This window comes from Oryzias melastigma, linkage group LG8, assembly GCF_002922805.2.
Source record: "Oryzias melastigma strain HK-1 linkage group LG8, ASM292280v2, whole genome shotgun sequence".
Classification (NCBI taxonomy): domain Eukaryota; kingdom Metazoa; phylum Chordata; class Actinopteri; order Beloniformes; family Adrianichthyidae; genus Oryzias; species Oryzias melastigma.
Genome location: NC_050519.1, coordinates 15,805,100 through 15,828,848, shown reverse-complemented (window position 1 = coordinate 15,828,848; position 23,749 = coordinate 15,805,100). Strand labels below are relative to the sequence as shown.

The 23,749-nt window shown below is 39.7% G+C and overlaps 2 protein-coding genes, 1 long non-coding RNA gene and 2 other non-coding genes across 5 annotated transcripts in view; 3 read left to right on the top strand and 2 right to left on the bottom strand.

The window, feature by feature from the left end:
- LOC112146599 (sphingosine kinase 1) overlaps positions 1-8,449 on the bottom strand; it is a 30,784-nt gene extending 22,335 nt beyond the window's left edge. Inside the window, exon 1 of the mRNA XM_024272498.2 lies at positions 7,574-8,449. Coding sequence (XP_024128266.1) covers positions 7,574-8,000 — 427 coding nt within the window. The 5' untranslated portion in view covers positions 8,001-8,449. The remainder of the gene's footprint in view (positions 1-7,573) is intronic.
- Positions 8,450-8,633: 184 nt separating this feature from the next.
- On the top strand, positions 8,634-10,143 carry LOC112146724. Its single transcript, XR_002919309.2, has 5 exons — positions 8,634-8,776; positions 9,368-9,388; positions 9,572-9,616; positions 9,802-9,859; positions 10,033-10,143. It is a non-coding gene; the product is annotated as an uncharacterized LOC112146724 (long non-coding RNA).
- Positions 9,659-9,732, top strand: LOC112147022. Its single transcript, XR_002919367.1, has one exon. It is a non-coding gene; the product is annotated as a small nucleolar RNA SNORD49 (small nucleolar RNA).
- On the top strand, positions 9,893-9,962 carry LOC112147019. Its single transcript, XR_002919364.1, has one exon. It is a non-coding gene; the product is annotated as a small nucleolar RNA R38 (small nucleolar RNA).
- On the bottom strand, positions 10,079-21,509 carry LOC112146723 (fas-binding factor 1 homolog). Its single transcript, XM_024272698.2, has 30 exons — positions 21,230-21,509; positions 21,065-21,154; positions 20,860-20,890; positions 19,928-19,975; positions 19,789-19,834; positions 19,673-19,706; positions 18,997-19,047; positions 18,833-18,926; positions 18,676-18,747; positions 18,458-18,589; positions 18,260-18,383; positions 17,591-17,736; positions 17,429-17,510; positions 16,963-17,358; positions 16,826-16,891; positions 16,713-16,759; positions 15,080-15,129; positions 14,861-14,980; positions 14,670-14,770; positions 14,383-14,589; positions 12,963-13,070; positions 12,595-12,734; positions 12,405-12,523; positions 11,460-11,582; positions 11,112-11,288; positions 10,869-11,045; positions 10,650-10,787; positions 10,508-10,589; positions 10,322-10,437; positions 10,079-10,231 (listed from the first exon to the last, which is right to left on the bottom strand). The coding sequence occupies exons 2-30, from the start codon at positions 21,065-21,067 to the stop codon at positions 10,154-10,156; spliced, it is 3,108 nt and encodes a 1,035-aa protein (XP_024128466.1). The 5' UTR covers positions 21,068-21,154; positions 21,230-21,509; the 3' UTR covers positions 10,079-10,153.
- Between the last annotated feature and the right edge of the window lie 2,240 nt (positions 21,510-23,749).

Below are 23,749 nucleotides of genomic sequence, written 5' to 3'. Positions count from 1 at the left end.
TTTTAAGTATTTGTGAAATTGGGTTTTAACATTTCTAAGAAGTCAATAAAGTTTTGCGCATATGTGGACGCCCACTGTAAAGACCCACTCCAATCATCTTTCAAGCTATTTTAAAAAGCCTCCTTAGGTGTCATTTAATTACATTTACCTCATTTTTAGCACTACTAATCTTACATATGAATGATTTCAGGTTGTGGTTACTGATGTTGAAGCGATTTTGAGAGGTACACTGCGCTACGTCAAAATATCAGTCTATTTTTTACAAGTTGCAAACAAGGTTGGGTGTTATTATAAATGAGCTAACACGTCTAACGCTTAGTGTTTGTTTTACATGTTACTAACAAGGTTGGGAGTTAGAATAGCCACAGAAATGTTTGTTTTAGCGGTATCAGTCTGTTTTTTTACGCTTTACAACAAGGTTGGGAGTTAGAGGTATTGTGAATAAGCTAACGTGGCTAACATGTAGCATGTCACAAACAAGTTCTAGAATTACTGTGAATGCACTTAATAAAGTGTTAGTGACTTATGGACTTATCACTGACTCTTTTGTGTCACTTAATAAACTTTATAGTTAGGTGTGTTTCGTATATAAGACATAACACAAGTAGGCCATTCAATAATCTATTGCGTAATATACTGCAGAAAATACAGTATTTCATTTTAGCTAAAATTTTAAAAACCTGTGACACTTTCTAAGACATAGTTTCTGCAGAGTGGCAGTAGTTGATTAGAAATTTGTTGTGGTCGGCACCCCCTCCCCCATTGTAGAGAGGGGTGGAGAACGGCCTGTGGTCCGCAGCACAAGAAATAAGAATTTATGTCCTCCATGATCAGGAAATACCACGAGAACATGTTATAAACACTATTTTTATTGGAGTGGGAGTTTTAAATATTGAAGTGACTAAACGATGAGACAACATGGCTTTTACTGAAATATCAAGCTATTTATTTAGAGAACTTCAGATGTTTGGCTTTGCCTCTCTGAGATAGTTTCCAGCTATTTTTGAGTTTGTTTGGACACACAAACTCCGAAGAGCAGAAAGTTAGGAATCAGTTGGATAGATTGTGTGCAACATCTTGTCTTATTTAAAAATTCAAACAGATTTTTCATGTATCAAACCGCACTGAAGCCAAACTGTGACTGACAAACTGCACCCCCCCCCACATCTGTCGCCTCATGTGTGAAACTCAGAGAGAAACAGGAAAAGATGCAGAGTTTGTGTAAGGATGGGAAATCTGACAGACAGGAAATCAGATACCCGTGGGCGCATCCCTGCCTGTCACGCTGGCGAGCCAACTTTCAGCTGCAGTGTGTGTATTTCACAGCTACGAGCAGGTAAACACACATGCACGCCATAGGATGACAGGCAGACCCAATACAGGCTGACAACTCACTGACATGCAATATGACAGAGTCAACAAGGTCTGTGGGTAGATAGAGGGACTAATGTGTCACCGCTGAGTGCTCCTATGGAAATGAATCCTACATAAAGTTACCATAATACACCAAAGATGAGGTTTATTTCGAAAATATTCAATGAAAGCGTTCTTCTTCAGTAGCTGGACTATATTCAGACTGCAAACAAGCAGCATTCCAAGGTTGGGTGAGCGTTTGCTGGAAAGAAGGGAGGAGGTCCGGGGAGTATAAACACCGCTGCCCACAGAGGCAGCATCAAGCGGGGGGAAAAAAAGGAGGAGAGGGAGGGGGCTGTAATCTGACAGGCCATCACATCCATGTGTCACCAAGCAGGAGACGAACGGCCCGGAGGGATCCAGACGCTGGTTAGGGTGAGAGGTTGTCTGGTGACGAATTTAAAGCCGGACTTCTTCACCGGGGGAACTGCGACAGCTTCAGCGAGGACCCGTAGGGGGATCACTCGGTGACAGGCACACCTGACCCCGTGCCGGATGAAAACTCTCACTTTAAGAAGAACTGACGCTTTTCTTTCTTTGTTTTTTTTCAAAACTTACTATCACAAAAGAATCACACAAAAAAAAACGGTTAGAATTGAAAATTAAATGAAAGACCTACAGTCATGAAATTAGTGTTTTTAACATGCATTTTCTGATGATGGAAGACATATTTAACCAAAATTAAAAGGATTTCTTCATTCAAATGGTTGTGAATCAGTAAAGGATGAAAAGCTGTGACAGATAATACGCTGGGCGGGTCACAAGCTCCGCCCCATTCCGATTCATCCACTTGTAGACAACTAGATTCATGTACGTCTTCGTATTCATCATCCGAACTGTACGGCTGATTAGCTCAAATATTACTCGCCTGTAATGTTAGGTGGGGGATGTGAGAGGCTGTAAGCCAGCGGGAGACAGCGTAAACAGAGATCTTTCAGCAATAGGTCCCGCCCACAACTCAGAAATACTGCCGCTCTGTAGAAACTATGTCCTAGAAAACTACACAGGTTTTTTTTATTTTTTATTTTGGCTTAAAACGACACAATCATAATTAAGACGCTTTCACAATTACGTATGGAGTAAAAGTTACAGACACACGAAAAAAAAAAAAACGTATATAAGTCACACTGGAGTAAAAGTTGCACTTTTGAGAGAAATTTATAAGACAAAATACAGAGACAAGAACGCACATTTCATCTTGAAATGCAAATCATAAGAACAGAATATAGACTAAATATATGCACACTTCACTTTAGCTTCATGAAACATGAATTAAATAAGTCTCTAGTATATTAGCACAACATATGAATAATTATTCAGATAACCATAGCAAAAAGAATATGTTATCAAGTCTACTAAAATCCACCCCTCCCCCTCTAGCGTCTCGCTATCCCTCAAATTAAAGGGGCATTTGAAGAGAAAGGGGTGTCCAAAATAGTTTCTTTAAGAGTATCGCCAAGGGGCTTTGAGTTCTGTATCCCTCCACCACTAGGGGGAGCTGCGCCGCGTTGAGGAGAGGCACATTTCTTCACGTGGGTAAACTCTGATGCGCAGAAGTTTAAATTTAAATGTAATCAATGACTTATTGTTTTTGCATGTCCTTTTTAAAGTTAGAAAGCCGATGATTTTATATATTTTCGAGCGCTAGCAGCGCTGTGCTAACATAGCTAACCAGAGACCACTGATGATGTCATCGAGTGGGAGTAATGTCCAAATTAGAAGACATTATTTTTCCATAACTCTCCATTTGAAAGGCTAGATGTAGGGGGAGGGGAACAATTTAGGTACAGCCTTTATATCACTTTAAAGCACTAAATCAGTTGAATTCTTCAAGTTTGTGCCAGTTTTGAAGAACTCTGCGAAGGCTGGATCTTCTACGGATACACACACTTACAGTGCCCTCTAGGGGTTGTTTCTGAGAAATTAACAGATGAGTCAATTTATTAAAACACACACTCATACAAGTTGCACCTCTGGTCATCAAGGCTCGGTCCCACAGGATTTGACGGCCGTATCACAGGTAAAAAATTTGGAAAATCTGCCACCTGCACTTAGACGCGCTAACTTCATGCATGTTTGTGGAATAGCAGTGATACAGTCCACTCTACTGCCAGAGCTCTGTATAATCGCGTGTAAGCACGTCCTACCACACTCAGCCGCTAAACAGATGCTGTAAGTAGTGGTACAAACGGAAACTGGCCGTGGAAACGGCTGTGCTACAGCTGTGCATGAACGTGGAGTTTTGGCGCCTGAGCGCATGTTCCGGCGTTCGCTACACGGCCCGATCTCGCACTGAAACTGCTGTTACACAGCCATTGCACGGCTGTACTACTGGTACCACACGCACTCACCCGCAGTCTAAATTTTTGTGCAGTTCAAAAATTTTGTACCGCATGTATGCGCGTCGATTCTGTAGCTCCATGTTGCCCGTTGCACTTCCAGTCCACTGCTAACAGCATCTGTACCACGGGAATTACATTTTTTACGTGGTCCAGCCGTGATATGGCCGTGAAAGCCAGTGGGACCGGCTTTTAAAGAGCAAAAACTGTGGTTTAAGCCTTGTTTTCACTGAGCAGTCCCACCTGGTACGGTGTGGTAAGGAGTGGTACGGTACGGTACGGTTTAGTTAAGCCTCACTTCCACTGAGCGGTTTGTTTTCATGGTGCATTCGTGGTCCAGACTGCTGCTAGCTCACCCTGTATCACACCATCGCCAAGGATGGCAATGAATGCTTGTTGTTCCACCGCAGACCAGGCCTTGCTTTTATTTGCGGGCATTTTCAATATAGACTCAAGGCCAAAGGAGAATACAGGAAACCGCAAAAACCAGAATGCTAGCAAACGTTGGAAATATTAGCTTAAATGAGAGCTATATTGACGCTTTCTAATGTCGTCATCACTTTCTGCCAATCAACGAGTGGCTACAGCAGCTCCGCCTTAACTGTTCTGTTCCATTTTTCAATAGACCTACAACGGATGGGAGCTCCCAAGAGGTACGGGTCGGTACTGTTAAATGGGTCCATTTTATCATTGAAACGCTCATAATACCGGACCACATATCAGAAACGAGGCTTTATACTCTGAAAAATATGATGCAAGTGGGACTTTAAGAACAAATCACAAATACACAATGATTTTGATCCAACTATAAATGTTGTAGCTTTTATTGCACAAAAATTATCAAGACAAAACTTTTCTTTTGTTGAAAAATGTACTTCTTTAGTCACCAAATAGCTTTGCCTGCAGTTGCATGAAGGCCGCTGTAGTAAAAGGGCTGTATCATAATATATGCACTTCATTATTTACAGGTCTTTCACTCCAGTGGCAGCAAGACTACAATTCCAAGCGCCTGCTGAATACATTTTCCACAAGCACTGAAATGCCAGCGTAACAAGCTCTCTACAAGCAGCAGCAGCAGCGCTGCATATTAAACGCTCCGATTTATCACTTGATATATTTCTTTATTTCCTGTAAATGCGCATCACCGTGATAGACGCTGGGCCTAAATACCAGTCTTGTGTGGCGGTGGCACTTTTAATCCAACCTTTCCATCTGCAATCCCTGATGGGATGACATGCAATTAACTAGAGGGAGAAATAACGCTGGGAAGGATTAGCGAATCGTGCTCACTTCCTGTCCCCCTCTTTGACAAGTAAAAGGGGTAATTCTGCTGCGTCTATTAGCAGAAAGCTCTCTGTTAAATACTCTTATTATTGGCTAGCCTGAATCTGCAAAGCTAGACTAAGCCTATAAATTAATAATATGAGCGCATCGTCGCTGGGATGCGAAGAGGCAAAAGAGGGTGGAATAAGAGACGGTTGAGGACTGAAACATTAGTATGCATGATTGAAAGTCTCGCGGGCCGGCTCTCTTTGATGAGTCCAGCGACGGAGGGGCGGCCAGTTACCTCTCAGGTTACCATCTGCCTGCCCGCCCTGGCACACCGGTCTGGACTCCAACTCCTGCTGGCTGCAGACCAGAGGGAGGCTGGATGTTCCTCATCACACAATCCTTGTGTTTGCTGTGTACACCTGGAGGCTGCAGGAGGAGGAGGAGGAGGAGGGCCGACCTCATTCCTTCCCTACAACCTCCCCTTCACAGTTCAACCGTTTGAGCCTTGGGGCTTAGAAAGCATGGAGAGATGGATTTACACCATAAATGTTGATAAAACAAGCAAGAAGGGGCAATTAGTGGGGTAAACTTGTGTCCTAATTATGCCTCCAATGCATGAGCTAAAAAGGATCTTCAGGACAGTCTGGAGCTAGACTTGACACCTAATTAGGCAAAGAGAAGAAAATAAAACAAGCAACAACAAAAGTTGTTTTGATGGTTTTTCTTTCCACCCATCAACTGCTAAATCTCATTGGGGATTTAGAACGGCAGAAATAATGAAGCTCGTGCAACGCTTGGTTGAAACTCCAGCTGCTTACAGTCCCACTCCGATCATCTTTTGAGTTATTTTCAAAGCGTTCCCAGTCATCTTTTAATTATGACGATGGCGTTTTCAGGCAAAATCAACAAACTTGTGTCGTTTTCTAGGACATAGTTTCTGCAGAGCTACAGAAATTCATTAGAGGTTCAGATTCTGATTTTTGGGCAGGACTGTTAGTGCATGGTAGGGTTGGGTATCACTGATAATTTCCAAAATTAACTTGATTCAGATTTTTGCTATTCTATCGATCCTCTCAATTCAATTAAATTTTAATAATAATCAATAATGTTTTAAATATATTCATATTAATCTGATTAAAATGTATTAATGAAACTATAATGAGATTGTTAATAGCATACAGAGTTACATGGATTTTCAAACGGAGAAGCTCCAACAGTTGTTCCTGGAGGGCGTTTCAGTTTGGCCACTAGGTGGCGATGGCGCTATAGCATTACACCTTATTTCAGAGGAAGAAGAAAGTACAAGCAAAAAACTGTTTCAGACCACAAATGGTCACTTGAAAAAATATTTCCTTAAAAGAGTTTGGAAAATTGTGAGTATATAAACAGTCAGAAATGTATGTTTAGGCTGACTGCATTAGCCGTCCTATGGGAAATCCCATTATATGTTTGCATCAAGCAAGTGGACTTTAGCAGTATGCGTTAGATCAATCTCTACTTTTATAGATCGATTATTGATCTATTAAGTTCAGATCGATTCAGATTGATTTTATCACTTCATCCCTAATCCAAAGTAAGCCCGCCCTAACTTCCCGTCAACCAGTTGTTTCTACAATCTCTCCCGCTTTGTTGCACCGAACATTACCGGTGCAACAAAAATGTTGAGCAATATTCTTCGGATATCAGTCCGGAGAAGGACAACAAAGACATATATGGATCTAGTTGTCTTCAAGTAGATGCGTCTAGCTACGTACACATTGGGAATTCAAGAAAGTACTAAACGCGTGTTCTTGAACGTGTTCACACTGGACAAGCAGGGAGGCGCTTCTTTTATTTCGACTGTTTATCAACCCATGTCTGCCACCTATACAGTTAAAAGAGGATTGGTGCACTACCAAATCTGAGTTCTTGATTTGCTCAAAGTTGGACCTGGTTTAACGATCAATGGCCACACTTTTTGTTCATAAACCCGTAGACACTTGAATTGCTACATGTGATCACGTAGACGTGCGTTTACATAGACTTTTCATCAAAAGTGGCCACCTGTATGTATGACGCTGAGGGCGGGGGAAGTGTGGCTTTAGAATGGAGCGGAATATTGAACTTGTGGCCCGCCCTTTGTACTTTTTACATCACAACTACAATTTTTTTTGCACCACATTTTTTCATCTCCTCTTGATTTATGACGTTTGAATAAAGAAATACTTAAATTTTTAAGCTTATTTTTTTAATGTATGGTCTCCATCATGAGAGAAAAAATTACAGTTTTCACTGAAGTATGTTATTTGTATGATTACACATGAAGACTGCTCAGACCGCCTATATGACTAAAGTAGAAACTAACGGCTGCTGGCACGTGCACCTAACCTTTACCTTTGACAGCAGGTGAGACAGGTTGAGACATTGAATGGAATGTGTTTTACTATTGCCAAACCTGTTTCATGATTACAGATTAGGATGCAACACATTCCGTTGAGTTTTTCTATAGAAATTTAAACGTGGCTCCCCATCTTTAAGTTCATCGCATAAACTTTACTATAAATGCTCACCTTCTCTCCGTGGAGCCTGAAGCACTGAAGCATCTCTGATGGCGCGCGCCCACCTCTCCGCCTCCTGCAGGTTGACCAGCGGGTCCTGGACCAGCGCGACCCGAAAGCACTGCTCCACTCTCTGGCGGGTCATCCCGGCGCTCATCCAGCGCCTCTTGAAGGGGTAAAAATACGCGGTGAAGTACGCGCCGACGTCCGCGCTGTCCGGCCCTCGGTGCGCGCGGCAGCCCACACAGTCGCTCAAGTTGAAGACCACCTTAGTCCGTCCAGGTAGCGCCGAGATCTTCTGGATGGTGAGCGCGCTCTCCGTCAGGCTCACCGAGTAGCGGACCCTGTCGTCGAGCGTGTCCGTGAACTCTCCGTACAGCGCGCCCACGAACCCGTTCCGCTGTCGGGATGGGTCCGCGTCCGAGGCGGCTTTCTCCATCCCAGGCCGGTGCGGGTGGCGGTGCCGTGCAGACTCTGGAGCGAGCAGCCTGCGGCGGGACCCTTTAAGCGCGCGCGAGGCTCGCCCAATCACAGTCTCTCCCTAGTGACTGGAAGCGGAACGGCAGGGATGGAGCCGGAGGAGGGAGCCGCCGCCTGCCCCGTGTCTCACTTCAGGGAACTGCTTTTGCTCCACCTGCAGCCGACAAGTCTGCTTAGGTCACACAGCTTGTAAAAGAAACCCTTTGAAAATAGCTTTCAATCTATTAATCATATAGTTTTTAAATTATTTAACACTCAAGATTTTTTTTTATTTAAATTGACACATTTATAAGCAAATGTTTAGAGTCAACATACGAAAAATCAGAGGAGTAGTACTTTTAGGTTATTTTTTCAAAACAAAACACTTATGTCTAGTGAGCCGTGTCATGTGACCAAACCATAAAAAAAAAACATAGTAAAATTAAATAAAATAGCTTAAAAAATAGCATCTGACATATTTTAGAAACTGTTTCTAAATGTTCATTTTTTAAAGTTTTGTTTCACTTAAAGTTAAACGCTTAAAGGTGTTGGCTAACACCGTAACCACGCCCAGACCGATGTCACGTGTGTTCTGTGACGTCTGTGTACTTCAGATGGGACATCCGGGTTAGAGCTCGTGCTTGCTGCTGTGCGAAGACGAACAGGTCTGGGAAATGCAGAGTTTCCACGTAAAAATGTTCGCACTGGAGCTGCGTGTGTTTGTAGAATTATCAGCAGCGAATTTACCATGAACAGGTAACTATGCACATTGAATGAATTGTCTTTGCTTAGCTTGTTAGCTTTTCTCTAGGTAGTTCACACGTTAGCTGCTAGCTTTCTTTTAGCTAGCTAACACGTTAGCTGTTAGTTTTCTTTTACTATTTAACATGTTGTTTTCCCTCTGTTTTTCTTTTTTGACACACCCAAAGTCACAGAACAACATATAGTCACTTAAAATAACAAATTACACGACAACAATAGCGTAAAAAATACAAAACTGGAGCAAAAAAAAGGAGTAGGCATCCAAATAAAAATGCATAGAAAAATAAGACCAACAATTGTACAAATAAATAATTAAACAATGATTAATAAAGAAAAATGCATTAGTTTACAAAAATATAACCAATTTGAGTTTTATTTGCTAGCTGAGGTGTTAGCTGTTAGCTTTCCTTTAGCTAGCTCACACGTGGAGGAACCACGTGGAGCTAGTATTAGTGGTGTTTCTTAAAATAAACAAAAATAACGTTGTGGGAACGTTTGTGGATATTAACTTTATTTTTTAAAGTCTACTTTGAAATGTGAGTTTATTACTGTAGTAGATTAAAACCTTTTTTTCTTTTCTTTCAGACATCCAATGGATTTGGAAAGGTAAAACTTTAGCCATCTGCAAAGTTGTATTTTTTTATTTTCTTACATGCAGTGCACATGATGAGTTTTGTTATCCCTGTCTGACATTAAACATGTGGAAATCCATGGTATCTGACCTGCTGCAGATGTATGTAGAGCTGCGTACTGTTCCAGAACTACTGGTAATCGATTGTTTCCTTGCAGATCATGAAGGTGATGCTTCACCCGCTTGGGATCAGGCAATAAAAGGTGAATTCATTACCTTCTTAAAGTGGTAACTCTAATAAACTTTTCAGTGATGAAAATTGCTGCATAGGAAGTGCCGTCTGATGCGAAATCTGACGATGTATTAAGCTGTTCTGAGACATACGTGTACAACTTGTTGTTTGGAATAGTTTGAGTTTTTCTCATCTTTGTCCTCCTGTGTGTTACAGATGGATTGATAGTAAACCAGAACTACAAGATTTACAGATCCTGAAGATAATAAAAAAAGTAAGTGTTCCCAGAATTGAACTGAAGAGGAAGTTGAGCCAAAGATGATACAAGTTATCCCTGTCTGAATTTGGCTGTGGAGTCGTGGTAACCTGAGGCTTGACTGACTAGAACTCATTATATCCTCACGTAAATGAGGTACTTAGATTAAATTTGCCTTCTCTCTATTACAGGTTTGTTGGTGCAGACGGAGTTCCACTTGGATTAAAGACACCCACCTTACTTTAAACATGTTTTATTAGGACTAAAAAAATAGTTTGTAACAAGAAAAACTTATAAAAAAACAAAACATTGTCAGGTTGTGTTTTTTCTGTAGGATTTTTTTCTTAAATTGTCCAGATAAATCTGCTCCTCCTGGAGGAATTCAGTCTCCTGTTGGGAATGAAAATGTATTTTTTAATAATTTAATTTAAAGCATTTTGTGTTTTCTAATAAAAATCATTGAAATCTGACAAGAGTTACCTTTTCTGCTGTGTATTTCCACAGAGCCAGACAAGCTTCTCGAGCTATAGCCTGATGATTTGAAGATGAATTGGGGGTAAAGTCTGCAGTCAATTCAGGAGTGGGTAATACTGAAACTAAGTGGGGGAAAAAAAAAATTAAAAATCATCGTTTGACCACAAAATGTTAAAAATTGATTCCAACTACCTGGTAAAACAGTTGGATGTTTGAAACTTGAGGTTTGTCGATGCCGAGCTTTGTCCTGCAGATAGTTTAACTGCATGCGCTCCTAAAATAAAAGCAGTTGAGTAACTCAACATAAAAAAAATCTTTAAAAGGTATTTCTCACCTTATGAATGCGCTGTTCCTGCATCCTCAGACTCTCCATTTGTGAATGAATGCTCTTCAGGCGGGCCTCATGCTCCGCCTCCACACGCTTCGCCTCTCTCAGCGCCTCTTTGCCCTCCTCGTACTTATCAGCAGCGAGCTGCAGAAAAACAGTTGTTAACTGGAACCCTGCTGGATTTTTTTAAATAGACTTTCAGGGTGCAGTTAGATTCTGGATCACCTTGCTGAAGGACTCGACCTCCAGAGACCGTGTTTTCAGCCTCAGGCCTGCACTAGTTATTTTCTCCTTTTCCCTTTCCAGCTCTTCTCTGAGTCTTTCCAGAGTCTCCCGCTCTTGTGCCGCAGCCGTCTCCTTCTGTTTCAGCTCTGCTGTGCGAAGCTTCAGGTCGGCTTGTTCCTGAAAACAGAACAAATACACTTAAAACCAGAGTTTGGTTTGACTGTGACTGATTCTGAGTCGTACCTGTGCCAGAGTGATGATGGAGCCTTCCCTTTTATCCAAGAGGCTGCTAACTTCCCGCTCGGCTCTTTCGTGTCTCCGTTTATCCTGATCGTGAAAGTGGGCCCACTCGGCCGCCAGCTTCCTCCTTTCTTCCGCACAGTGCTGCATCACCGACTTCTGCTCCTCCAGTAGCACACTCTGAAGGAGACAGAGCACTGTTACCTTTACAGACCACAGGAGCAGTGCGGTGCGCAGTGTCCCGCCCAAGGACACTTCAACACAGGTGAGACAAACTGGTATCTGAGGTTGCCCACTCTTATCTCAGCACCACAGCTGTCCCAAGTGGACTGATGTGTTAGCCCGCCTCACCTTGGCCCTCTCCAGCTCCTCCCTCTCCATGCTGGTCTGCAAGTTGAGGACACGACGCTCCTCCTCCAGGCTCCTCTGGAGCGACTCCGCCTTGGCCTGCTCTGATGCCACCTTCCAGCGCTCCTGAAGTCAGTCCAGAAACGGGCAGCATGTATTGGAGTCTATTCCAATAAAACTGTTATGTTAAAGTGTCGTTTTCTGGGACATCGTTTCTAAAGATGATTTGAAATTTCCCTCTGAGTTGTAGGTGGGACCATTGAAGTAAAGCAACCTCTCCTTGTTGCTGAGAGCTCTCTATTTACACTCCTCTGATGGCTTCATTCCCAACCCAACCTTACTGTTACTAACATAAAATGGTTGCTATGGATATACAAACAAAAGAATTTGGGAAAGTGTGTCTTTTTTTAATTAAATGCAGCTCCAACTAGGCATGTAATGGACACTAAGCCAGTGATGATGGTAGGTCAAAAGGGGGGGATAGAACCTTTGGGCTATACAACACCACTGGCAGCTTTAATTGTTTTTACGTTCGTTTTTATTCCTTTTAAGTACTTTGGTTAATGGAGGCAATAGCAAAGAGTTATACAAACTTAAACTATAATTTTCCGTTCTTTATGTGCTTGAACTCCAGTGTAATTTGGTGAACTTCTGGCTGTTTTTCAGGATGTCTTTAAAGAAAATCAAACATTGACCGCTGCACTGTAAAAACCGGAGCACCTAGCTCCCTGTAGTCCTGATTTGTTCGAGCAAGAACCAAAAACTTTTAAAGATGTGATGAAAATCTGTCCAAGAATCATTTCCCAACAAAGTTGAATCTCAAAAACAGTTTTTCTGTCAAACTTAAGTCGCTGTAACCTTCTGTGGAGCCTTTTTTGCATCTACGCACTTCAATTTCCTAACATTTCTGTTAGATCTATCAGTGTTTGTCGTGTTACAACTTCCCACCTTCTCAAGCTGCCTCTGCTGCTCATTTATCTGAGCATCCATCCTGGAGATGATCTCCTTCAGGTAAGTTTGCTCCTCTGCCGTGGCTTTCTGCTGCTGGCTCAGACGCTCCTCCAAAACTGAGATGCAACATTAGAATAATGGACCACAATCTGCTACGCTTTGCTTTAAAACGTCCCAACCGGAGTACCTCGAAGCTGGTCCTCTCTGTGCCGAGCTCCTCGCTCCAGCCCGTGAGCGCTTTGCTCGTGTGCGCTCTCCACCCGAGAGGAGAGCTCTTCAAGCCGAGAGGAGAACTGCTCCATCTGCTCGATCACCCCCGTCAGAGACCTGGACCGAGACATTCACAGGGAGGGAGGAAATGTTTACACGAGAAGAAAGTATTGGTAACTTTGCTGAACTTTATTCTGAAGAGCAAAACTGAATTGTTTTGGGCAAAAAATAGCACTTTATAAGATTGAAAGATTTGAAAATATTAAAAAAAAGAAGTGCATTTTTAATTTAACACTTGCTCCAAACATACAGATCTATACTCTTCATCCTGTCATCCTCATCTACCTCGTCTGAGATGTTGCACTTGTTACGGCATCAATCTCTTCTTCCTTTAGTCTCTTCAGTCTCTGGATTTGATCCTCGTGGTCCTTTTTCATCTCTAAGATAGACTGTCTGGAAGGAAAAAGGAAATTAATCTGAAATATTTCATGCAATTTCATTTCAAAAAATTAGTTGCAAGTTTCTTTAATTTCATTTTCCAGAAGCGCTTTTAAACCAGAATCAGCAAAAAGTGAACAAAACTGAAAATAGTTTTAGAAAAAAGGTACACATTGTAAACTTGAAGCAAATATAGAAAATTAAAAATGTAAATTTGAAAAATATATATTGTATATAAAAATATAAAGAAATAAAATGTAATAAACAAAACTGTTAATTAAAAAAAAATCTGCTTAAAAGAAATATAGGTAATTTAAAATAAAAAAACAATTTTGAAGCATAAATTTAAGAAAAACAAACAATAAACCTAAAATTGTCATCAAATGAAATATTTTTTGTAGCAAATACATGAATGACAGAGATTATGGAGACATTTCAACTCCAAAACAGCGTCTGTTGTTGGTTATCCCTTTACGACTCTGTTCTCCAGCTGAAATAACGTCACCATAACCTCTATCACTTGATGTCAATCATATCCCGATAGCCAAAAGGATCAAAGCCCCACCCCCACTCAAAATTAGGCTCAGCACAGTTGACTGTATAAGAGAACTGGACAGAGTGAGTGTGACATCATCCATAGAACGTGTTTCCATCTCTGACCAAACAAAACTGATTCAGTTGTCATAATTTTGTGATATGGAGGTCGCCTTGTTGGAGCCTGACGACGGCAGTGAGCAGTGATTGGTCCAAATCAGTTGGAGTTATTGTTTCTATGGCAACCACTCTTGCCAATCGAGAGTGAGATCAAAAATGTTTTGAACCACATACTTTTATTGAGGCATCTGATTGGCCAGTCTGGAACGTGAATCATTTTAAATAAAGAAAAAATGTGAAAAAAAATAGGATTATCGAGAATATAAAAAAAAGATATTAGATAAAGAATAGTGATTCTGATAAATAAAATGACTGAGTAATAGCGGTTTATTTTCTATAGAAGTCTATATTTTGGCTGTTTGGAGCCATCGTGTACTTCCTGTTTGGAACATGAGGGGGGAGGGGTCACACAGTCCAGTTCTCATATACTATCAATGAATTGAAACTGTCAATTGTGGACTGAAAATGAAGAGTGAGAGAGATAAACAAAAATATTGTTGAAAATACAAAATAGCAGCTGTTAAAAACACAATTGGTAAAATTTTTATTTATATATTTTATATATTTTTTCAATTCACAATTTTATTTAAATTTTTCTTACAAGTTTCAAATATTCAACTTTGCCATCAGTTTTTAAATCACTTCAGGCGGATCCTGATTCGCCTGGTTGTACCTCTGGAGGTCCCGGAGCCTCTCCACCTCCCGGTCTCTGTCCTGCTGCACCTGGGCCACTTTCCGATGGTACTGCGCCTGCAGCTCCGAGCGTTCCAGCTCGACGGCTCGCGTCAACGCCGCCATCCGCTCGATCAGATCTTCACACTCGAGCCGCGATCGCGTTTCCCTCTGAGCGGCTGCCTCCTCCAGCAGCTTCACACGGGCCCTGCGAACGTGCAAAAAACCCAAACGTGCTAAGACACCAGCAGAACATAGAACTCCGCACAGTTTGAGTTATTTCTGCACCTGTGTGTGTTCTCCATGAACTCCACATCTTGTGCGTGTCGCTGCTGGATGCTCTCCAGCATGGTTTGGGTTTGGTCTCGCTCCAACTGCAGGATCTTGAGCTGAATTAGAAAAAGCCGCTGAGGTGAAGCAGCAGGACGCATAAAAATACTTCAAGGTTTGCTTTTTAAATCGTGAGCATTGATGCAAACCTGTCCTTCCAGCTCAGCGATGCGAGCCCTTAGAGTCTGGTAATCTGCAGCTTGTTTTTCTTTGTCTTTGAGGTTCTGTGGGGCCGCTCCATCAGCTCCACCTAAACCGGGCAGTCGTGTCTGAAAACGGGAGGATGGGAAATGGTGCAATAGAAAGACGATAGAGTTTATGCTGGGTTCAAAAGGACAAAATCTGAAATGAACATTCTTAAAAAGTACCTGTTGTTGGACAGAAACTGTGGTGCTCGGCATTAGACTTTGTGGGGGAACTAAAAAGGAGGGAAAAAAGGAAAATTGTTTGAATGATCCTACCATTAAGCCTACAAAATCAGCTAGGAATCAAATACATATTCCCTTCACTGGTCTAGAAAGTCACTCTCTATGGCACATGTCAAAGTCAAGGCCCAGGGGCCGGATCCGGCCCTCCAGGTAATTCTATCCGGCCCTCCAGATCATTTTATTTTATTGTTAATAATGGCCTGATGTCATCTTGCACTCATTTGCACTAACTTGTACAATTTAGACAAAATATATTTTTATGGAGAGTAAAATATTGAAAGTTATTTAAGGTTTAAGTTAATTTATTCTGGAATAATATTCATGCTTTTTATCATTCATAATTTTGGTAAAAAGTTACAGTTTGAAAGTTTTAAAACTTGGCATTCTGCTAGCTTTTTGGAATATTTTGGAATTTACTACGTTTTTTCAGGCTATTTTGGAGTTTAGCTAATATTTCAGCTACATGCTAGCTATCTTGGCTAACTTAAGTTTTTTTCTGCTTTTTATATTTTTAAGTTTAGCTAATATTTCAGCTACATGCTAGCTGTTTTGGTTAAACTGAGATTTTTTTTTTACAGTTTTTCAGGCTACTTTGGAGTTTAGCTAATATTTCAGCTACATACTGGTTGTTTTGGCTAATTTAGGCTTTTTTTATTTGCTTTTTATGATATTTTGAAGTTTAGCTACTTTTTCAGCTACATGCTAGCTGTTTTAGCTAACTTAGGTTTTTTTCTGCTTTTTATATTTTGAAGTTTAGCTAATATTTCAGCTACATGCTAGCTATTTTGGTTAATTTAGGCTTTTTTTTGGCTTTTTTTGATATTTTGAAGTTTAGCTATTTTTTCAGTTACATGCTAGCTGTTTTGGCTAACCTAAGTTTTTTTTTCCAGTTTTCAGGCTAATTCGAGATTAAGATTGTAATTTATCTGGTTATCAGCTTCAGTGATTTCAGCTATTAACTTCAGCAATTTTTAGGCATCAATTTTTAGCATCTTCAGCTAACAGCTTCAGCATCTTCAGTGGCTAAATTCAGCTTACATCATTCACACTAGTATTATGTCATGCTATGTATCTAGTTCATAATTATTTTTAAAGTTACAGTTTTAAAGTTTAACAAATTTAGTTTTAGCGTGTTCAATAAATGTTTATCCAGTTCAGCCCGCGACCTACGGTGTGTTTTGGATTTTGGCCCCTTGTGTGATTGAGTTTGACACCCCTGCTTCATGGTTACCTACATCTCAGTGTTGCAGGCTGTTGCAGATCCAAAGCTGGACTCGACTGCCCTCGCCCCTTGTGTTCATTTCTAGATGAAAAAGGGTGGAGTGTGGACTCAGGCTGTAGGTGACTACTGCCAGAAACAGAGACTAAGGGGCTGTAAGCCTGAGTGGGGCAGATTGAAGCTTCCTCTGAATAAAGCTGGGTTCTGAAAGGGGAAGTCAGTGGGGTCGTAGGTGCAAACTGAGTATTTGAGGAGTGAGAAAGATTGGGATCTACGGGGACAGATTTGGATCATGAGGGCTGATCTTTGATGTTTTATTGGATTCAATATCTGGTGTGTGAGAGAAACAAATACCTTGCTTGGGTCTCTCCTCTTCGAGTCGGGTGGAATGAGCCACAGGGCTGTGTTAGGAAAAGTTTTAGTGCGGAAAGTTGAACAAAACGAGACGGATTCGACAAAGATCTCACCTCGTTTCTCTGACGGACAGAATTGTGTCTTCGGGGCCTCTGGGAGTTCGCAATGCTTCCTTGTGGCTAGAAACAAAACAATTGTTCATTTTTTCCTCCTTTTAGCTTCTTTTCTTGTTCTCAACCTGCATGATTACCTAAAATCAAGTTCTAGTCTTTCCTGGAAGCCTGAGGAGTCCTCCATTTTTGCAGCTTCGTTTGACACCGACTTAGTTTTCTTCTTCTTGCTCGGCGTCAACCAGTCCTCCTCCTCCTCCTCTTTTTTTTGGTTTCTGAAAACCTCAGCTTGTGTGTCACTTTTTGTTGTTTGACTTCCAGTCGAGGGGGACTTTCTCTCCAAAAATGGCAAGGCAGAGGAGGAGGACTTCTGGGACTCGGCTGAGACCCTCGTCGGCTCTTTGGAGTCATCTTCTGGATAACTGAGCTCGTCATTCGCCGTGAAGCCGAGCCAGTCGAGCGAGTTGCGATGCCGAATGGAGGCGGGTTTTGCTCTCCTCTCTGGAGTCGAGGCACTGACGTCCTCAGTAGAAAACCTGATGAGAACAAGAAGAGTCAAAGAAGGAAAATCTGATTTCAGACAGACTAACGGGAAGATGGACACACCTGACGGACTGTCTACGGGATTGGCGCCCCTCCGGAGTGGATCCTAATGTGGGCTGATAGGATCCAAAAGTCAGATCCTCCTCTAAAACATGAAATAAAACTGGTTTGGAACAGCGTTTGCTTTTAAATCTCCAAAGAACAAAGTTGTGGATTTCTTCTCACCCTTTACAGTGGAGTTTTTCTGCTTTTCGTGAGGCGGAAGTTGCTCCTTCTTCTCGCCCGTGGGTGGTCGCTCCAGAAGACGCTGTGAAGTTACACCTTCCAGAATATCGTTGATCTTTGTGTGAGGACGCTGAGGGGGATCACTCCTGAGAGGAACGATAAGAAACACTGTTGAGGTGCAGAACGACACAAACAAGTCAGCAGTTAAAGTTAAAGACCCACTCTGGTTAAAAACTGTATTTTAGTTTGTCGTTTCTGATAATGGAAAAAGGCTGGAGCAAAGTTTGACATTTTGCACTAAGTCTCTTTCAACTGTAGGTGGCAGACATGAGCTAGTAACCAGTAAAAAAGAAGAAGAAGGAGAAGAATTTGCATCAAATTACAGTTTTGAGTTGACGGTTTACTCAACTTAAAAAGTCAATTTGATAAAAGCTAATATATTTGTAAATTGATCCAAAGTTTCCACATTTTACTATGTAGAAAATGACTGTTTTTTGGGGGGATTTTGGCCCCAAAAACGGCATAATAACAAAAGATCACTGGGGATGCAGTTAAAATAGATCATAAGAAGATGGTGTGTCTTAGCTTTTAATCAAAGCAGATTATAAGAAGCCAAAACTGTGATGAATGACTATTTTCTAAAAAGGATGGCCAGAACAAAGCTGCTACCTCTCCTTTGTAGTCCAAAGTAGACTTTCTTTTTTCTTGGGATTTCTTTTCTCGTCATCAAATCCGAGTAAATCCGTCAGGTCATCGTTTTCAAAAAGAAACATTTCTTTCTTTGAAGTCTTTGCTATAAAAAACAAACATAAAATGAGTCAGTGTGTGGCGGTTAAAAACGAAAGCAACATTTCTGTAGCTTGTTACTTGTTTGAACTTCCAGCTTAGGAGAAGCAGGAGGAGGAGACTTGTCGGGTTTGGCCGTCCTCGGTTTGGCTTTGGGCTTCGTTTCATCTGGAAGGAGGTCGTCAAGTGGATCGGACAGGGATTCGTCCAAATCTGCGAAGGAAAGCAGATGATTTTCCTTGTTTGTTCTTTTTTTCCATTTTTTTCATCTAATTAACCCTCTGGTGAGGCTTCCTCACCAGAAAACGTGGTCTTCTTCAAGACCGGAGAAGATGAAGGTGCAGGCTTCTTCCCTCCACCAGGGGATTTATCTTAGTGAAAAAAGGGGCAAATTGTTTTTAAAGTTGTTAATAGTTTGAAGCTAAAAAAGAAAGCAACTATACAGGAACACATTACCTGTGCCGTGGTTTCCATCCCAGTCTAAAACAGCAGAGGCTTTCTTCAAACCGTCATTTTCAGCCACCTTTGTTTTCACAGCACTGCTGCTTTTCTGGAAACAGGAAAAAGCGACCTTCATGAAGTCACAGCATCTCCAATATTGCAAAGTTGATCTTTTTTACCTCTATGTTCTTCAAGATGTCGTTGGGATCGGCCACTGAGATGTCAGATTCCTAAACAGGAAAAATAATAATCATAACTTAAAAAGCTGCTTCACACATGCCACTCTGCCTCAGCCGGCCTGGTCAGAGCTACATGAGACAAACTCTTAAAAAAAAAAAAAAAACACTTTTTTTAAAATGGCGGCATTTCTCTTGGTTTTATCTCCATATAAAACCCCCTTCGGAGTAACGGACATGTCTAAGTAAGTTTTAGAAGATTCTACAAAAATACATTTTTGAATTTCCCTGGCAACGGAGTTTTTTTGTTAACCAAACCCCCATTCTTAAGATGTTCATACCTTATGTTATATCATTTTGATTCATGTAATAAATGTTCACAAAATTCCGGTAAAAAATGTTCGCGCAACAGAGGAACGCCACTTCAGTGATAGCTCGCCTCGCCGTTAAAAACCTTCAACTTCTATCTCAAGCAGCTTCATATGATGCTCGAGGAGTTAGGAGGCAATAGAGTGAAATCCCCATGAGGAGTTTGTAGCTGGTAGTAAATTTAGTAGCTGGTACTAAAGGGGATTTTTTTTTTTTTAATTCAAGATGGCGGCCTCTTCCTAAAGTCAAAGGTCAACATAACTTCAATCGAGATATCAAAGAGATATCTTTGTGACGTGTTTCTTCATACCTCAAAGTCCAAATCATCTTTTGTAGAAGGTGACCTAAAAAAAACAACAACGAAAAACATTTAAACTCCAGTATTTAGAATTTAGAAGGAGTTTATCCTGAATTAATCCAGCCTACTTGTTCACAGGTTTACTATGAGCTGGTCTCGTCTTGGTGGGTTGTTCTGTTAAGTAAGATGTTTAAATGAAAGTACAAAAAAAACCATACCAGTTTGAGTTTGACTCCCAAAAAAATAATACTATAGCTTTGGACTTACTTATTTCCTCCAACAGGCTGTCAAACAAATCCTCATCACCAAATAGACCTGAAAGCATCGAGAAACATCAAGCAATAGCGTCCAACACAGACATGATTGATTTAATTTTCACAAGTTAATAAAAAGAAAAAAAAACACACACACCATAAAATAGTAAGACTATAAAACAGAAAACCAAAAATATATGCATTTTTGTCAACATCATGAGTTTAGGTTAATTGAGAGCACCAAATACATATAAAGTATTGAACAATATTTACTAGGAAACATTTATTTTCTCTGTTTTCTGTATTTTTGACAATTATTTTTGTCAAACAGGAATGAATGGAAGGTAGGATTTGATCCTTAATTAAAAATGTCTTGAATTAAATATGTAGATATTTAGATGCAGCAACAAAAGCTTAAAGTGGCAAAAATCATACTATAATGACATTCTGCAAATATAATAGGGAAACAATCCAGCAGTAGTTTTAGTCTGGGTTATTTTTTTGGAAAATGTCTATTCATTTTAGTCAAATAATCTGCTGGATTTTCGTTGTAGTCACACTACAAACTATTTCATAATTGTAGGCAATTGTACGAACTACATTTTGTAACTCAAAAATTAACATTTTGTCATATTACCCAGGATACCCCTTGGTGAATTTTCCCTTTACGTGAGAAATGCTCCTGTCAAATTGTTCCTAACATTTATTCTTAAACATAAATATAGTAAAACGTAATTTTCATACATAAGAGTGGTATTATATATATATTAAAAAAAATAGAAATAAACAACAGTAAATATTGTTGCAGCAACAGTAAGTCGGCAAAAAATAATGAATGCATTACTTAATAAAACGTTATTAATCATTATTTGTTATATTAATATATCAAAATTAGTTTTAAAGACAAAGTGTCGTCTCCAATATTGTTAGGAGTTATACACTTACTTTCAGAGGACTTACTCTTCGGTTTAGCTGCCTGCACATAAAGATAAAGATGTTCATTAACAAAACAGGAAAATAAATCTTTCATGTAATTTTGATTTACCAGAAAATAAACATGTTTTAACACATAAACATTGGTCTTAAAAACATTTTATTTTTCTACCTAAAATAATAAAAATAACGATAAAAATCTGCATTTTTTACTCACCATTTCGTTTATTTACGTGGTAGCCGCCAGATTTATAGCTAGCTTTTAAGCTAGCTCGTGACCGACCGATTAGGGCGTCTCTCGTCTCCCCTGGTAACCATTTCTGCTAGTTAGTTAGCAGCTCTTTTTATAATAATACTACAAAATGATAGTGTAAAACTACACCTTATAAACGAGCTAATAAAAACAGAAATGCTTTCTTTAATAGGGTCGTTTTTAGGTCTGGAAGTTTTGCGAGGGATTTCAAGTTGGCTAACACTTCGTTAAACATAAACCAGATTCCTGTCTTTGAAAATTCGATTTACACTTTGAAATTCAATGTGGTATTTATCATATAAATGTACATATTTCTAAATAATCTATCAAAAAACAAGCAAGATGTTTAACACCGCCTGGGTCATTCACGCCATTCACACCAGCAACAGAACCTAATCGTGCAGACCGGTAAAAGCACTTCCTGTTTACTAATCGAAAGGCACAGTGGGTAATGTAGTCATATCCAAAAACATCAAATGTGTTTATTTGTTTAGTGGTTAAAATCGTTATATATATATATATATATATATATATATATATATATATATATATATATATATATATATATATATATATATATATATATATATATCTTAGTTACTCAACAATATTTTGGAAATGTAGAAATATAAAACCAAATTATTTTTAAAAGTTTTGCAACAGCTCACCACCAGGTGGCATCAGAGCTTAGAAAACTGGTGGATGAAAACAAAGACACAAACACTTTGTCTGGATCTGAGATATAAAAAACAAAAATTCGGTAGATATTAAAAATAAAAAAAAAGTGAAGTCTAGTTAAAAAAAAACACCTTCAGGGTTGATTTATTTATAAGCGTTTTATTATATATATATATATATATATATATATATATATATATATATATATATATATATATATATATATATATATATATATATATATAGACCTATTTAGGGGCTGAGTATATTCAAGTACCATTTGGGAAATCAATACAGTCCTATTCTATTCTATTCTATTCTATTCTATTCTATTCTATTCTATTCTACTAAAATAATAATTATTGAAACAAAACAGGAAGAGCTGTTCTGTACATTTGTTTTTCAGATTAAAAGGGCAACATGTCTCCTACACCCTTATTTCATATGCATAAAAATACGGAATCATCAATTAATGACATTTATTGCTGCAACTAAGCAGCCACAAAAATACACTGCAGGACATCACCTTGCAACTAAACTCTGATCAGTGAAGTAATAAATTGAAATTATCCGATAGTTTTTCCAAGCATGTCTGTCTTTTGACCTTAAAGAAACTCTGCTAAGTTATCTTAATCAGCTAATATTGGCTTTATAAGATATTATTAAAAGTATAATGTAAGTTTGACTTTAATATATTTAATAGTTTTTTTTTAAATTAATGTTTCCTTTTAATATTTACATGTTTAAAGACATATCTTAAAGATGTTAAATAAATTAGCCGGGGGCTGCACGGTGGCGCAGTGGTTAGCGCTCTTGCCTCACAGCGAGAAGGCCCCGGTTCAAATCCCGGCTGGGACCTTTCTGTGTGGAGTTTGCATGTTCTCCCCGTGCATGCGTGGGTTTTCACCGGGGACTCCGGTTTCCTCCCACCGTCCAAAAACATGCTTCGTAGGTTAATTGGTGACTCTAAATTGCCCCTAGGTGTGAATGTGTGTGTGATTGAGGCCCTGCGACAGACTGGCGACCTGTCCAGGGTGTACCCCGCCTTCGCCCATAAGTAGCCGGGATAGGCTCCGGCACCCCCGCGACCCCGGAAGGGAAGCAGCGGTCAGGAAAATGAATGGATGAATGAATAAATTAGCCGGGTGCTTTTTGGTAGTTATGCTTTACTTGTGCAAATAAAACAGCTGAATAAACATCATCTGAGAGCAGTGTTGCTAGGGAGATGTAATTCATTCACATCAGTGTGGCTTGTGGGTGAAATCACACGATGAAGTCACAGACAAAAAAGGCCGTTGCTGGAATGAAAGTTGCTGTCACACATTCTTGACAACATTCTGCATCAAAACAAACTTTTTCAGTGTTTGGAATTAACACACAAAGCAGTGAATTCATTCTTGTTGATGATTTATTTTGTGCCAAAACAAGTATTTGTAATCCAAGCAAACAAAATATGTAATTTCCAGCTGTTGACTATCACTCCAAGTTTAAGGAAATTACTTTTTCTGCTTGAGTGAATTAATTATCCACAAATATTACAATGCAAACATATTAACTTGATTAAATTCCCAGAAAAAAGTCCTAGTGATCATGTTTATTATATTGACATTGGTTTGTAATCAATTTTTTTTAGGAAATTATGCATTAAAACTGATGTCATCTGAGGATTTTTGGTGTATATGTTGACATTCTCTCAAGAAAAAGAAGAAAATTCCATTTCCATTAGAGAACAAATACTTTAAAATATCTTAATTACATTTCAAACCTCAGCACTTGGGATTGACTAAGAAGCAATCCAGTCAAAGAACATTCAAACATTCATCACAGGAGTCAAAAACCAAGATTTCCAGAGAATACTTTGAACGTCGAGGCACATTTCTGTCACTTATAAGAGACCACTTAATGTGTTTACATTTTCCTTCTTTCTATTGAGGTTGGAAAGATAGTTTGGTGCATGTTGCAACATATTTG